The following is a 16852-nucleotide window of genomic DNA, read 5'->3' as shown; positions in this document are numbered from 1 at the left end:
TGATACATCTCACATGATCTGTTAAAAATATGGTACAGATCGCACCATTTCTTCTGGTCCAAGATTTTGAAAAACAAAACGCTCAAAGAAAGCGAAATAAGCATCCAACCCTCTTCAAATTTCACATATACAAACATTTTTGCTAACACAAGATCTGTTGTGAAGATAATATACAACTGCCGACCCCTTCTGGTACCTCACACAAAGGGTCACAATTTCCAATACTTATATCTGTCATAGCTTGCGAAACAAGTCAGCGATTGTTTACAACTTGCTATATCTAAATATTTCTCTTAACCAGAAATCTTATATGAATATGTAATTTATCGGAATCTATGATTTCGCATAAAATGGGATATGAATTTACAAATTTTGCACATACCAATATTTTTATCTGAAATCGGAATACTTCGATCCGCTATATCTGCTACCTCACCCATATTTCCACATTTTCCCAAAATTTATCACACATCTCTTCACATATCTCATATAAAGTTTAGGAAGTAGTCGATATAGTCCAAATCTGGCACGTTGTAATATTTATATAAGTCTAAGGTCAGATACGAATTCGTCAATATTGGCCAACTTTTTCAGAAATCCCCCCATAAAGAGGTAACCGTTTGAATAATCATTACTCAAGGTTGGGGTTATTCATCTTTTGGCTAAACCGACTGATACTATTTTACTGCTTATATATTGTATTTAAATCAGCAAAATATCATAATAGGTTCTTTTGCAATAGTACGAGGGCACATTAGTAGGTTTGCGACTCGTCCAATCCTGCTCCTCGTTATATTCAATGGAATACTGTTATTTAACATTTCATTTGTTAAAAGAGTACAAGATTGTTTTAAGAGAGTTCCGTCACTTGTATCTCTTTCAAAAATATCATTTTTTCGATGCCTTTAAATGGGAGGGCACATCTGATTCATAACTGTAAATTAGAATTTAAATCAAATTAATTCTTAATTAAATTCCACCGAGACATTTTTAAGTTCCACAAATCAAAACATCCACCAATACCATGTTAATCAACAGTGTAGTTACAATCCGAAACTTTTGTATCTTCTACTATCTAAAATAATTATATTCCAAATATAATTAATTACTCTCCAATAAGAACCTGCTATCCTTTACGAAATCCAATACATACAGCGATACCGATTGATAAATGAGATAAGAAGACCTAAGTCGGCAAATTAATGAATTTAAAGAAATCACTACACCGAACGCAAAGTACCGCTTAGAAATGCGTTTTGCATCTCATCATAGCCATATTAACAAAATAATACAAATTTAAATATATTTACTTAAATACTATTAATGATATTTCATTGAAGCTATTTGGAAGTTGTCACATAGCCATCTTTTGTTTTTTTTTTTTCTTTTCGAGCATGGATCAGTTTTGAATGGATTGGTGTCCTAGCACAGAATTGAACAGATGGAATGCGAATACCTTTATGAAGTTGTGTGGGAACTAGCAATGCCCTCTATCGATCGAAAACATTCCGCTTTTTTCAGCGGCAATAGTGTTTTTAACTTTTCCATCCCGGCTGTGAACAACGAAACCTTGCGAACTTATAAACAGTACGAATATTCTACGAAATAACCATGAAATATCATCATCATCATCATCGCCGAGAGCAACAACAATATCATCATCATCATCGTCAACTTGTTGTTGTCGTCGTCCATAACAAACAAAACGAAAAAAAATGGGGACGAAGTAAACTGCGCATCGTCGAAATACAACTCAAATACAAACAACTTTTTGTTTTGGCCACTAGACAACGAATTCGAAACACTCTATGCGCGAGGGTAGGGCTGAACTCTTCTCAATGGCCTGAGAAACGCAAAAAGCCTTCGCTCATCCAGTCATCCATCCATACAACTTCCTCGTTGCCTGAAGTAGAGTGTAGGATAACCTTCCAGAAAATAATTCCACTTTTGCCTTGTACAAAACTAGATAGCTTTTTGTTGTGCTACGCTGACGATGGTACTGACGGGGGAGGAGGTGGCTGGGCACTAGCAGCAACAAGAAATTGTATTGCGCACCACAATGATGCCCCACCACCACCACCACCATGCTCAACTTCTGTGTGGTGTAGGAAAAAACCATGGTTTCCATTTGGCATCTACGAACAGTCAATGGAAATTGTTAAAGTATACCCGGGAAAATTATTTTTCAAATCAATTTTTATTGTCAGATGTGTGTTGCATTTTTATACCCTCCACCATAGTTTGGAGGGTATATTAAGTTTGTCAAAGTACAGATATTCTTGATCAGCATGAAATTCTATGTCAATTTAACGATGTCCGTTCATCTGTGGAAATCAGTTTAGCTTCCGATTGAATTGAAGTAGGTTGATAAAATTCAACTCAAATGTGTGTTTGATGTGCAGGTCTTTTGGTATTTAAAATGGGCTATACAGGTCCACGTTTGTTTCAAATTTCGTATTTGCAGTTCGCTATGGGTACTACATCCTATGACGGATAATTGTCTATGCAGGTCCACGTCTTTATATAACCCACATATAACGGTACCTTCCTATATTCGGTATTTTGTTTCAATTTTCGAATTTGCACTTCCTAGTGGGTACTACAACCTATGACGGGAAATTGTCTATGCAAGTGCAGATCTTCTTTTAGTCCCCATATGTCTATATGGTTATGATTTTCATAGAATTTTTAACGGATTTTGTTTTTTTTTTCGAAAATTTCGAAAATTCGTTACAAATGGTGGCGGGTAACTTACCGGCCGAACTTACTGCTTTTTTACCATTATATTGGGGCTATACCAAAACATGGACCAACATGGCCCATTTTCAATACCAAAGGTCCTGCTGACATAATATACGGCTTGCCCATATTCGACGGACCTTTGGGCCCTTTGGGCCCATTCCAATCGACGAGGCTTGTCCGCAGGCAACATTCTTTGCGTCAATTGAATTTTGTACGGAACAAATGCGAATAATCCGTTGTAAAGTGGACCGACCAACTGCTGAGAACGGCGTTTTTGAGATGTTCTTGGGGATCTCTCAACACTGGCTCGTACGGCAGCGATATTCTCGGCCGATCGCCTTGGTCGACTTTTATATGGCCTCTTCGGATTAGAAAGAGCCTTACCAGTCGAAATTTTTTCGTATAAACGCTTAATGGTGTTTGTAGAAGGCGCACTTCTCAAATTTTTTAATGTTTTAAAATCACGTTGAGTTTTCACAATTGACTTCTTCTGTTGAATGTAAATTTCAGAGCGCTCGCGTGGCGTATATTGTTTCATGGTAAAAATCTGCTTGGACTGACGCTTCAAACGCGGTATGTCAAGAGTTATGGCGTTGCCAGAATATGGGCAACCCTATACATATAAGTAAAATTTTATCAACCTACTTCATTTCGTTCGGAAGCTAGAGTGATTTCCACAGACGGACAGATGGACGGACAACACAGAACAAGACCTGTTTATAACTAAGAAGGCTCATTCTGGACTATCCAATCTTGTAGATTCCCAAAGTTCAGGTGTTGCAAGAGACCAGGCGTTGGCGATTTTTCCAAACTTGGTTTCTACCGAGTTACGTTACGTCTAGAACATATTTAGATGAGCGGCCGCAGATTACAACCAGCATTAAACAGTCCCCCCATTGAAGTTGGCCGTCTTTAAATTCGTCTATAATTCAAACTTTCGACTCACTGTGAGTACGACATTTTCACGAGTTCATTTGTTTGTGCAAAAGTATACGCGTGTACCACACAGTATACACTATAGCATTCATCTAACCACTCGCCCATTCCGCCCATCCGACGATGTTCATATTCGAATTCGTATAAGAAAGTTTTTACTTGAACTGTGGATGGCTGACTGCCTGCCTGCCCGGCTGACTGGCTGGCGGGCGGGCTGGATGGCTCCATAAAATGTGTACTCTGATAGAATGGAATTTCCTTCAGATTTGGATGGCTGCGGGAGGCGGGCGGGTATTGAGGTGAATATTTGAATGTACTCATTCGCTCTGGCAAGTTCTTCGCCCATGCAGCACATGGAAACGTTTGTTTGTCCGTACGAACATCGACGTAAGTAAGTACGTCCGTACGTACGTAAATGCTTCTTTTTATTCTGGTGTGTCTTGACATTTACGTTGGAGTGGAGTTACGATATTTTATTATGTACAGTGGGATGCAGTCGGCTAGAACCGCTTTTAATTTCGGTCTACAGAAACCAATTACACTGGCACCTAAATTACGAATGTTGCGAAGATAGATCCATCATTTATTTGGCCTACAATCAAAGTAATTCAAAATCGCGATACTTGAAAACATAATATTTTCCAAACTTGAATTGTAATGAATGTGCATTTCAAAATTCCGTAAATCGATTGAAAATTCGCTCAAATTTCCTAAGTACCAGCATATTAGAACAATTCTGAGCAGAATTCTGACTAGATCCGTGATAGAAGAGGCACACCTGATGACAGATACAAAACCATGGCTTTGCAATTAATTTTGGAGAACTGTTCATCCAGGAGAACAGCTAATGTATCCATTGTGAATCGCATGCCCACCGTATCCATTTAAGTGAGTTTTCATTTTATTCTGATTACGAAAACCTAAAGAAAAAAAAACAGATGAAAAAATTCAACATTAATGCCCGTTTGTACAATGCTCTCTCTACCCTCCATAAGTTGTTTGCTTGCTTTTGCCGTTTTGCCTGTGCCTTGGTGCTGGCTCGGTTGGTTGATGCGACGCTGTTATATCTGAAAACTGGGGTTGGCTGACGTACGTACGTTCGTACAATCCGTAGATATTCAGATACATACAGACATACTTGTGTGTGTGTGCACAGATATATACACATCCATACCTACCTACTTCCCTCTATAAAAGTACAAAAATATCAATGAATGGTTGGATGACTGGCTGGCTGGCTGCTTTGCTGTAAAGTAAAGTTGGTTCAGTTCGTTTATTCGCCATGGCAGCCAGCCACTGTTGCCAATGCGATTGCATATTTGTAACAATGGTACTACTACTAATGGTACCTAAAGGGTACTACAGCCTACGACAGAAACTTGTCTATGCAGGTCCAGGTCTTCGTATAACCCCTCATATAACGGTACCTCCCTATATGCGGAACTTTGTAATGGCCACTACAGCCTGTGGCAGAAAATTGCCTTTGCAGGTACACGTCTTTGTATAAACGGTAACTCCCTATATTCGGTATTTTTAAGATTTTAATAGAATTTTTTTATTCATTTATTAATTTATTTGCTGTTATTTTTCATTTATTATTATTCGTTCCAAATGGTGGAGGGTATTCAGGGTATTTTAACTTGTTTTATTTTATAAGTTTGGATTTTTTGAACATCGGATATTCATTTAAAGGGTGTTATAACTTAAGCAAAAAAACACATTTTGACTAGGTGACGCAGGTGAACTTCATCTACTACTTGACATGTTGTCAATACTTTATGTTAATGTCTTGAACATTGTAGAATACGGGTATATCAAAAATACTAAAACTGCACGGCAATACGTGGGGGTGTCAGGGTTTTTATAGATCTAAAGCATGACGATGATTATTATCTGGGTGAGTGTTGCACACATTTTCCTAAAGACCAATTGTTTGGAACAGAAAACAATCCACGAGAAGTATCACTGGTCTAATGGCAACTCTGGAACCCTCAATGTTGTTTGCCTCGGTGTTATTCTTCTCCGTCGTTCGATGTCGCTGCCGTTGTTGTTTTATTTGTGTCGCAGAGAGCTGCTTTTATTACAATTTTTGTGATGGCTTATGTTGTTTCCAGAGGTTTTTCCTTCAGTTCGGTTCAGTTCAGTTTAACTCAGATCGTTCATTTTCTTCCATTTGCTGAGTGTTGTGTTCATGAGCCGACTCATTTGGGAAAAAGGCCTTCTGGGGCGCTGTGTTCATGCGGCGAATACATTGTAGGGTAACTGATATATTGACTCAGTTATTTCCCACTAGAGAGAGAGAGAGAGAGAGTAAAGTACCTCGAAAGAAATATAGCAAGAAGTAATCGGTGTGATTTAACCAAAATTAGGAGAGTTTTCCACTAACTTTCCTCATTGGCAATATTGTACAGCGAAATATGAACATTTTGACTGGCCTTATTTGTCTTGCTATACATATTTTTCCCAACGGAAGAGAGAATTACAAAAAAAAGTAAACAAGTTCTGACATGTTGTGCAATTTTTAAAAATTTCCAAGTCAATGTATTGTTAATGCTCACGATTATTCTTAGAGAGGGTTCTCAACGAAGTATTTTCACTTTTTTTCCTCTATGTACACACGAAAGAGAAACAATGTTCTTACTCTCCGAATAGAACTGTCGAGTGCTTCTTACACTGCCTTTACACGGTGCAATTTTTAGCTGGCATTTTTATCAATTCTCTTTTAAAATGTCTGCGTAAATCTTCGCGCCTTTACACGGTGTCATTTTACGATAATAGTGCCTGGCATTTTTTCTGACATTTTATTTTATTCAGTATTTCGTATAGAGCTAATTGTTTGTAACAGATATTTATAAAGAAGTGATTTAAAATTAAATGTGTGAATCTAAAGAAGAAATGATGGAAAAAGTTATTGAGGTGTTAAATATTGCATTATTAACTTTTATTTTAACTTTCTTTTTTTACTTTTTAATACTTCCAATTAATTTTCATATAATTCACTATACAATTCAGTCACTAAAAACATAACATCACAATAAAAGAAACGCATCAAAAATTACAATAAAAAAACGATTTGAAATGTCAAAATCATAAAAAATTCGGAAGAAGCAAAAAGAGAAATGCAAAGAAAATTGCATGTAACCCTGTGCGGTGGCTTATCGTGCCATTTCTTCGTCTATCCTTGTCTCTCTATACCTTTTACCAACAAAAAAAAATGGCATGGTTAAAAAATGTCACCGTGTAAAGGCAGTGTTACTGGTACAGAGAGTACAAATGGCTACCTATACCGCAACAAAGCTCCAGTTTTTGTACAAAATCGTGTTTTTTGCGTTGCCGACTATTTTCATGACATTTATCATCATTACTATTCGTTACGGCATCGGAAACTCATCGAGTTTCAGGATTACAGTAACTAGTTCCACTTAAGACCCCTCACAATACCATACAAGATAACCAATTGACGTCCTTTGCATTACCTGTAGTTGGTGATTTACTAGTTCCACATTTACAGTCATATACCAGTGAGACAGTTCGTTTTACTTGTTTTCTTAGTTTTTTATTTTCTCGCAGCTGTAGCCTTTCCGTTTACTTGCGGACAAATAAGTGTCAATTGGCTCCCTTCGCATTACTTAGGAACCCATTTTGTACCAGTACGGCTTTATAACTAGTACAGAACAGACGAAATTGAGTTAATTGGAATTTTCATTGCTAGCGAGTATTCTTTGAGATAGAGAAACTGAATTGTTCTTGACATCGCTTAAAGGCCCCTCTTCTTTGGTACCTTCATTCTGCCGTCACAATTTTGATGCCTTAATGTGTGCTTCATGTCTCGTTCCTTATGCGGCCCTCCCTTATCTTTTCGTTCCGTTCGAAGTGTGTTGCTAGCTAGCTGGCTGGCTGGCTGCCTGGCTCGTTGAATTGCTTGGTGCTTGCCTGCTTTTCCATAACACACAGTCGTCGTCCATAGTTTCTTTCACTGCCTTTACACGGTGCAATTTTTAGCTGGCATTTTTATCAATTCTCTTTTAAAATTTCTGCGTAAATCTTCGCGCCTTTACACGGTGGCATTTTACGATAATAGTACTTGGCATTTTTTCTGACATTTTATTTTATTCAGTATTTTGTATAGAGCTAATTGTTTGTAACAGATATTTATAAAGAAGTGATTTAAAATTAAATGTGTGAATCTAAAGAAGAAATGATGGAAAAAGTTATTGAGGTGTTAAATATTGCATTATTAACTTTTATTTTAACTTTCTTTTTTTACTTTTTAATACTTCCAATTAATTTTCATATAATTCACTATACAATTCAATCACTAAAAATATCACATCACAATAAAAGAAACGCATCAAAAATTACAATAAAGAAACGATATGAAATGTCAAAATCATAAAAAATTCAGAAGAAGCAAAAAGAGAAATGCAAAGAAAATGGCATGTAACCCTGTGCGGTGGCTTATCGTGCCATTTTTTCTTCTATCCTTGTCTCTCTACACCTTTTACCAACAATAAAAAATGGCATGGTTAAAAAATGTCACCGTGTAAAGGCAGTGTTTCTTTCGATTTCGGGTTGTTGTCGTCGTAATTTTTGTGTTGGTTTTTTCCTTCTCTATGCCATCCAACTGCCAACCTCCAAGCATTCACCATAAATGTGGGATATACAGGCTAACAGACATGCATACATATCGACATTTGAGCGCTTGTGTATGTATGTGTGTCTGTATGTACATACTTCATTTGTATTATTTTGTGCTCGTTTTGTTTTCTATTCGAGTTTAGGTTTCGAAAGATATTCACTTTAATGTGAACACTCACGGGCTGGAGGGTTTTTGGGTGATTTTCTTAAGGTCTTTAAGATTCGGAATAGTTTTAAGACCAACAGAAGAAAATATGGTTGGGTGGATGGATGCATGGACAAATGGCTATTGGGTGGGGGTTGATATTAAGGGCATTAGAGAAATTCTTAATGTGGTAAATATAGATCCATTTAGAGAGCGAGAGATCGCACATAAATTCATATTTCGTGCTTCGGTGGAATGTGGAATGAGTTCTGTTATGTTCCGCCACATGGAATTCAATTTGAATGTGCATTTCCTTGGCGGGTACAACTGTTAGCAACTGTCATGTTGTGTTGGAGTACATTTTTGCTGTGTACAAATTGATGATTGGTACCTACGTCATCATTAAAGGATGCATACCATCAGAAATAGATTTTAATGGGAATATATATGTGTGCGTATATGATTTGTACAAATTATTACTGGATGTTTAATTTACTGAGAGTATCTTTACTCTTACTGGGGGAAATTCGCTCAGTAAGAATTTAGTGTGTCTGGTTTCCCTAAAATTTGTAACAATTGTTACAAATTGTTACTGGAACTCGTCTGTTAGGTCAAAGGTTCTGCAAAAGAGAGCGGTTGGAGAGAGAAATTTTAAGAGTTCTTTCAGTGATAGTTTGCAAATTCTTGCTGGACAAATGGGGAACAAATTGCTTTGTTTTGACAAAACAGCTGAGTAGTTGCAAGCTACTGCAATAATACCTTCTGTTTACTTTTTGCACACCTATTCTCCAGTATCATCAGCCGATCGAAAGTCACTTGTTTTGTGGCCAATGTGAAAATCTTTTCACCCCATATTATTTTATTTTATCTAATCACCGTAAATATTGCAATTTGTATTCCTTTTTTAACAACTTTAATAAAACAAATGTTTTTTGCGGGATTCTACAAAATGTTGTTCTATAACTGCAAGCGAGAGAGAAAAACTCTCAGTACATGGTACTCAGTGTATGGCACTCAGTACATGGTACTGAGTAATTTTTTACTGGGAAAGTGATCGTACATGCCGAATATGCTTTTGTGTGTAACTAGTTTTCATGGAACCGCAGTGGAAATAATTAGCGAAATTTACATATCCACCAAAAGAATTCTCAAGAAATTTTAATTTCCTTCGCAGCATAATTGCGAAATGCGCAATATATGAAAAGTGACCTATCATTAAACCTATCGTTAAAACAAAGAATTATTAAACTATTGGTACCTATAAAGCGGGTTTGGCGAAACATCAACAATCTCACCATACCAATGAAGAATTATTAACTAAATGATGTTGCTATAATTGCAGGTCCTTTGACTTAACCCCTTTTTTTTTGTTAACAATGCTATTTATATGAAAAATATGATTTACATTTGCAGGAGATACGTTGCCCTTTCCTATGACTACACCAATGTCATACATCAACAACAATGACACTGCCAATGACTGTGAGCGAAGTAAGGACACGCGTTAGCTGTTGTCGGTCTTCGGTGAACCAATAGATGTTAATATCAGAGCATTTGTAGTTGTTACTGGACGAAATGGAATTGTGGTAAGTGTAATTAATAAATTGGAATTGTTAACAGAAGTGTATTGTTCGCTTGTGCATTTTCAGATTACAGATTTGAATGTTGTCTTCTACATTGGGTAAGGGAGAGAAGATGAATAGTATGTACGATCTTCAGAAAATTGGATTGGTGCAGTCAATTGGATTCAAGGGCAATGAAATGCTCGTTGAAGGTAAAATCTTAAAAAATAATAAAATATTTAAGCGGTTCGTAGATTGGAGAATTATTTATTCAGAAGTCATCTGTTGACTTTTTTGGTTTAAATGATGAGCTGAATTCGGACTATATTACAATATTTCTATCAGGCTTAGCTCTGGAGTGAGTTTGGAAATTTCCTTCTAATCTAATAAAAAGGCTAATGTACTTACTACTGCAATTGCTGTTAATCTTAACTCAAAATCTCATAGAATTTAATATTTAACTTTAATTTTCCGATCTAGATTTTACCATTGTAGACACGTGTACTATATTTTAAGGGAAACTAAAAGCCTTTATATTCGATATGAATTCGTGCTAAAGCAAGAGGAAGTTAAATTCCTGATACACCCATCAATCAATTCTTAAGGCTGTATTAGGTAATGTTTCTGCAGCATGGTTTGAAATATTCTCAAGTTAAATCAATAGAATTTTAATCTAGAAAAGAAAGGCTTTACGGTAGTATTTTAGGTCAATTTATTCTGGAAGATGGTACTTTTAAGCACCTTCTTTGCAGAATATTGTAGACGTTTTTTAGTCAAAGGAGACCTTAGATCCTGATTTGTATTTTATACATTGGCGCAGTAATTACTTGGAAACATTTGGCTCCAGCTACCCTCCCGCATGCTCAATTAAGAAGACATGCTTTTCAGGAACGATATACTATTTTCTTACCATTGAAAATAGAATGCATTTGATCTTAATAAAAACATGTAGAAAAGCTGCAAGTTCAGCCGGGCCGAACTTTGAATACCCTACACCATTTGGAACGAATTTAGCAATTCTTAAAAACAATAAAATCCGTTAAAATTTTATGTTAAAATCTTAAAAATACAGCATGTAGCTGTTATATTAGTGTCTATACGACGACATGGACCAGCATAGGTAACTTTTGGCATAAGCCATTACAATATTCAAATGCGAAACTTCGGTGAATAATTTAGCTAAAATCATCAAAATCGTAAAATCATTTTCTGTCTTAGGCTATAGTATCCATTTCGAGCTTCTAATACCAAATTTGAAACAATTCCGTTGAATAATGTCGCTAAAATCATAAAAATACCGAATATCGGGAGGTACCGTTCTATGGGAGCTATACCAAAACGTTGACCTACATGGCCCATTTTTAATACCAAAAGTCCTGCAGACATAATATACATTTGAGTGAAATTATATTAATCTATACATCAATTCGTTCGGAAGCTACAGTGATTTCCACAGACGGACGGACATCGCTAAATCGGTATAGAATTTTATGCTGATCACAAATACATATACTTTGTGGGGTGTATATTTCGGGTTGTTACTAACGGAATGACAAATTCAATATATCCTCCATACTATGGTGGAGGGTATAAGAAGTGTTAACCACGTCCCAGTACTACCATATATTTTGTCGATAATGTCGGGACCTATTTGTTCTTTTGATATTAAAAGTCTGTTTGGGCGAAACCCATATCAGTCTCAATATTTGAGTCGTCTCAAATGAGTACTTCCATCAATCTCCAGTCAGTTTATCTGCAAGAGCTTTCTACAGCCGATTTTCAATACCAATTGAACACATAGTTATAGTTTTTCTTAGAGACGTAGTATATGTCTGTCTAATTTAAAAATTCAAAAGATTTATTTATTTCGGAAGTGTTTGAATTTGAGTTTTTTTCCGCTCGCTTTATGTAAGAACTATGTTTCCCATCTAATTATTTTGTTACTTCTAAACACTCATTTTATTTTAAAGATGTAGTCCATTTCCAAAATCGATGTTAATATCATTGAAATATTAAGTATGGACCAGCTAGACGTACGAGCTGTTGTGGCTAGATCTTCAATAAATGTTAAGAATAGAATTTCATACAAATATGAAAAAATTCCTGTTTTCAAGGAGGCACATTTTTGTTAATTTGACTAGAATATTTAAAAAAATCCTACTTGTTTTCTATTGTTTTCTATTGGCAATGAAGAAAGTAACCTATGGTTTGTCAGTATTTTTTCCATCTAGCATTTTTTTTATCCAAAAACAATGCTAAGAGTAGTATTGCAATTTACCTTACGGCTAAGTTCTGACATATGTGACACAAAAAATTGTAGTCTTTCCGATTAGTATTAAACCTTTTGTCCCTGGCCCAGCGTGAAAAAGGGCTCCAATTGCAAATCCCTTCTTTGAAACATATCTACATTTCTATGTAGGTACTCGGTTCTTGAACCTAGGCTAGTTCCAGTCCCAAACTTTACAAGCCCATTGGATTTAACACCCCTACCGCTGTCTTCATCACAATCATTCTGCAGTGATGTCCATGTATTTGATGACTACATTCACACACACAAAAATACAAATTCAGATGTTTGATTTTAGGCATCGTTCAATCCACGGTTCGGCTGTCCATGAAACGCAGGCCAACGAAAATAACTACAACGTCTGTGACAAGCGATGAGTTCAACCCCGCATTCCCGCATCAATGTGAGCGGTTGGTTGAATTATCGGCTAAAGTGTTGGTTAAGCAACGCAGATGGATTTAAAAAAGGTGCATTTTTATATTTAAGTTTTTGAGATCAAACAAACAATTAAATATATTTTGTTTTCCTAACAGTTGTCACTACACATCTGTGGGACGACATCTACAATTTATTCAAGTAAATCATTTCATTGCAGTGAAAAGAACAGTGAACAAAAGTGTTACAAAAATATTGTAAGTGTCGCTAGTGTTTTTCATATTAATTTTGTGGCAACACCTTCGGACATTGGACGAACTAGTGTAAGTGATGCCAAATTATACAAATTTCTCTACAAGTGAATTGGCAGCACTTTTTACTTATATTGTCTTGGTATCACTTTCATAGGTTTCTGACTTCCACGGCGTCGGATTTTTTGGGTGCTTTGTAATTTTGATTGTAGGGAGGCGCGACGCGTGTTACTCGTGTTTTTATTCTATTGACATTTGAAATAAAGATGAATTCCTTAATCAAACAGACTGGAGCCTTGGTAAATACCTTCCTTTTCAAATAAATGCTGCGTTACTTACATTTTTGCAAATAGATGCGGCCCATTTTGATATCAAAGTCATTGATACCGGCTCTCAACAGATGCTACTCAAATGAAGCCCCGGCTCGCACCGAGAAGAGTAAGATAACAAAGAATTCGTGCATTTAGTTTTTAGAATGTAGCTAATGAACGTTTATTTTATATATAGCTATCAACACTATTACACTCCTGGGGCGAGTTGGAGCCGATCCTCAATCGCGAGGAAGCACAGAACATCCCGTTGTCACATTCTCTTTGGCCACTCACACAAATTACAGGTATGGATTATTTGGACTTTATGTAATTGATTCAAAAATTAATTTGGAATATTGCATGCAATTCCAGATACGAAAATGGCGATTGGGCTCAAAGAACAGACTGGCATCGCGTTGTTGTTTTCAAACCAAATTTGCGTGAAACCGTAATGCAGTACCTGAGGAAAGGCCAAAGAGCCATGGTACAAGGAAAAGTCACTTATGGTGAAATTACCGACCAGCAAGGCAATCAAAAGACCAGCACTAGTGTTATTGCTGATGATGTAATCTTCTTCCGGGAGACAGCATAGGAATTAGCGCTTGTTATAACTTAGTCTAGGGATCATAATTCATTAAATGTTATTCATTCACCAGTGTATATCATATATATTTCTTATAATCTATAATTACATGCTGAGTATGTATAAAAGTGTAAACTATAGTTCCAAAGTAAACAGATGTTAACATAAATTTATACCGCTTTCAATTTGTTGTGTACTTCAGGAGTTCAATGTACGCTTGCCAAGTGGTCTGCGGAAGAAACTTTTGTTCCAGGTTAGATAATTGGTTATTGCTAGCAATTTGTCCATAACTAAATCCATGTTCCGTTCGGTATTACATAAAATGACATTATGACAATTTAAAATACGAAAAATCTGAAAGTAAGCAGCCGATATGATCAACTGAGATTTTTCAGAGGGGAGAAAATCTGAACTTATGATCTTGCATGTGTTGTTTGCGATATATTTATATCAGTAAACTTACAATATCGTAGGTGGTCTTTGGAACACAAAAATGTTTTATAATCTTCTCTACGTGCGATGAAAAATCATATAATTGCCAAATATGAAATGAAGTTTTTTGCAACAAGTCCATGAACTTTTCGCGTTCAGTTTTTGGTGGAATTCCAAGACACCTGCAAATGCTACAATTTTGGGAATTTTCTATGGTCTCCACAACTTTAGAGCATTCAATCAAATCGCATTCAATGAGTAGTAACTCTTCCTCCAAACTTGCTATATTCAGTTTTAACATCTCCATGCAATTATCTATGTGAATCAACTATATAAGGACTATATATATTTGTATATATAAGTGCTTGCTTAAATTAATCCTTACTTGATTTTCATTTGTGCCTATACTTGCTGTGCAATCATTTACATGTCGGGCTTTTGTTAAGTACTCCTGATGTACAGATTCTGTTTCGAGCATCAATCCTTTTCTTAAAATATCTAATTCAAGATATGTTAGTGTGCCAAAATTGCTACAAAATTTTGACATTTTTTATAATTTTTTTAGTTTATCGGGCTGTATTCTTGTTTTATGGAAAAGTGAAATTAAAAATATTTTTGCGTATTTGGACATTACCGACAGACAACAACAAAACATGTTGTTATCAATTTGTAATGTTAGTATCAAAATCGATATGTCGTTTTGTGTTTTAATTTAATTTTTTATTCCCTACATTGCAATGTGGTCAGGATATTATGGCTTTGTGCATTTGTTTGTAACAGGCAAAAGGAAACGGGATAGACCCATCGTTTTTTTTTTTTTTTTTTTTTTTTTGATGAACTGCATAGAATCACGTTCTGAGTCGACTTGTGTGCATGTATTTTTGTAAACAAAGTACAGGTCGCATTTATTTCCCGATCCAGATAAAATTATGCACAAATCTTTTATTTGACCCAAGGACGAACCCTATTGAAATTGGAGATAATCGGTCACAATTTAGATATAGCTCACATATATATCTTCGTCCGATTTGCCTTTCATAGTGCACCAAAAGTGTAATATCAGCCCAAATAGAATACAATTTTGCACATACGACCAAATTAGGTCTGGAAATGAGTATACCAAATTCAATCGAAATCGGTTCAGATATAGCTCCCATATATATTGTTCATCCGATGTGTTATTTTTGCCATCCGATGCCGTAATATACACTTTGCAACAACAATATTTGGGGAAATATATAAAATAAAGATCAGAAATACTTTTGCTAAATTTTATCGTGATCGATTTAGATTTGGATATATATATGTTCGTCCGATTTGCCTTTTATTGTGCACCAAACGTGTAATTTTAGCCCAAATGGGATGGAATGTGGCACTTACGACCAAATTGAGTCTAGAAAGTAGTATGTCAAATTTGGTGGTCATATATTGTTCATCCGAATTGTTATATTTGTTCTCCAAAGCCAAAAAAAGCACTCTGTAACAGCGATATTCGGGGAAATATATCGAGTACAGCTCAGAAATACCTTTGCCATATCTTATCGAGATCGGTTCAGATTTGAATACAGTTCACATACATATCTTTATCCGATTTTATGTTAATTGTGCACCAAATGTGTAATACAAGACCGAATTGAAAAGGCACAAATGCCTCTTCAATTTTAGTAGAAATCGATTCAGAGGAGGATAATCCTCTCATATATTAGTTTCTTTGGACTTTGGATTATAACTATAATCATAGTTGGTATGATTTAATTCTCACAAATTCCCCATAAAAACTTTTATGTGAAGCTCTACAAAATATGCAAAGTGTAGACCTAAATACCAAAATGGTTTGAGAATAACATTACAATAAGCCTTAAGCTCGAGAAAATATTGAAAACAAATAATTTAGTTCGCTTTGTAAAACGTTATAAAGTCTTAGAGACAGTTCCCAATCAAGGGGGGGTTAAAGGTAAATCTTATCCAGATGTTATTTTATTTTAATGGGAATTTTTGTTAATTAAGCTTCTGGAATTCTGCTTCTTCCAACGCATTGCAAGAAATACTCAAACTTTTTTCTTACGAAATGTTTTTCAATTGGTTTTTGGGAATACCCACAAACCGGGTTTTGGATGAACGTCAGATGTTACTGTTTGCATTTTTGGAATGACTGCCTACATTGTCGTTAGTAAAAAATGTTTTTTCATGTTTTCATGTCATGACGGAGTTAATGACGCAAATGTCGTCATTGTGGGATTTTTGCAGGAATAATAATGCATCCAAACAATTTTACCTACACATGTCTGTGCCTATCTATGACTATGCCCCACAAGAATCAGTCGACTGTTAACGGTTAAACAAGAAATGTTGCTTTGTTACCAACAACAGCGATGAATGTGATCGATAAGCAAACAGTAACGCTCGTGCTGCTGTTTTTGCACTCTTTCAGCAAGCGAAACCAGTTTCATTGTTGGCGTCATAACACCCATTGGAGAGCACAATGTGTCCAAATATTAATGTGCCAATCGTCGGGTGAGAGCAGGAGGCTTGGTTGATTGGTATTAGACGCCATAGAGCAGTCCGAAAACTAATAACAATTAACAATTCT

At 35.9% G+C, this 16852-nt stretch overlaps 3 protein-coding genes across 5 annotated transcripts in view; 2 read left to right on the top strand and 1 right to left on the bottom strand.

Annotated features, from left to right (window-relative positions):
- The window catches only part of LOC101894929 (organic cation transporter protein), a 68632-nt gene that overhangs the window by 41282 nt on the left and 10498 nt on the right, over positions 1–16852 (top strand). Inside the window, exons 1-3 of one of the 2 annotated variants that reach the window (XM_059118033.1) lie at positions 9787–9803; positions 9875–10047; positions 10111–10235. In XM_059118033.1, coding sequence (XP_058974016.1) covers positions 10124–10235 — 112 coding nt within the window. In that variant the 5' untranslated portion in view covers positions 9787–9803; positions 9875–10047; positions 10111–10123. Of the gene's footprint in view, positions 1–9786; positions 9804–9874; positions 10048–10110; positions 10236–16852 lie in introns of those variants that run through there. The other variant, XM_020037931.2, reaches the window with a different exon arrangement.
- LOC101895090 (single-stranded DNA-binding protein, mitochondrial) lies at positions 13076–13999 on the top strand. The gene is made up of 4 exons (XM_005186754.4): positions 13076–13235; positions 13290–13374; positions 13444–13552; positions 13620–13999. The coding sequence occupies exons 1-4, from the start codon at positions 13203–13205 to the stop codon at positions 13837–13839; spliced, it is 447 nt and encodes a 148-aa protein (XP_005186811.1). The 5' UTR covers positions 13076–13202; the 3' UTR covers positions 13840–13999.
- On the bottom strand, positions 14009–14893 carry LOC105262031 (uncharacterized). Of its 2 annotated transcripts, none has more exons than XM_020037933.2 (3): positions 14648–14893; positions 14294–14590; positions 14009–14211 (listed from the first exon to the last, which is right to left on the bottom strand). In XM_020037933.2, the coding sequence occupies exons 1-3, from the start codon at positions 14807–14809 to the stop codon at positions 14029–14031; spliced, it is 642 nt and encodes a 213-aa protein (XP_019893492.1). In that variant the 5' UTR covers positions 14810–14893; the 3' UTR covers positions 14009–14028. The 2 variants fall into 2 exon arrangements, with proteins under 2 accessions (XP_019893492.1, XP_011293865.2); XM_011295563.3 differs by having other exon boundaries at positions 14009–14184; positions 14648–14886.

Source organism: Musca domestica, unplaced genomic scaffold (genome assembly GCF_030504385.1).
Source record: "Musca domestica strain aabys unplaced genomic scaffold, Musca_domestica.polishedcontigs.V.1.1 12, whole genome shotgun sequence".
Lineage (NCBI taxonomy): Eukaryota > Metazoa > Arthropoda > Insecta > Diptera > Muscidae > Musca > Musca domestica.
The sequence above is the reverse complement of the archived record's forward strand: the minus strand, read 5'-3'. Positions and strand labels throughout refer to the sequence as shown.

Excerpts from the sequence above, each read along its gene's own strand:
- LOC105262031 (XM_020037933.2), bottom strand. The coding sequence starts at position 14,809 with ATGTCAAAATTTTGTAGCAATTTTGGCACACTAACATATCTTGAATTA. Across the intron at positions 14,591-14,647 it reads TAGGCACAAATGAAAATCAA|TTGATTCACATAGATAATTG; the intron begins GTAAGGATTAAT and ends GTCCTTATATAG. Across the intron at positions 14,212-14,293 it reads CAAAGACCACCTACGATATT|TTGATCATATCGGCTGCTTA; the intron begins GTAAGTTTACTG and ends GAAAAATCTCAG.
- LOC101895090 (XM_005186754.4), top strand. The coding sequence starts at position 13,203 with ATGAATTCCTTAATCAAACAGACTGGAGCCTTG. Across the intron at positions 13,236-13,289 it reads TCAAACAGACTGGAGCCTTG|ATGCGGCCCATTTTGATATC; the intron begins GTAAATACCTTC and ends TTTTGCAAATAG. Across the intron at positions 13,375-13,443 it reads CCCGGCTCGCACCGAGAAGA|CTATCAACACTATTACACTC; the intron begins GTAAGATAACAA and ends TTTTATATATAG.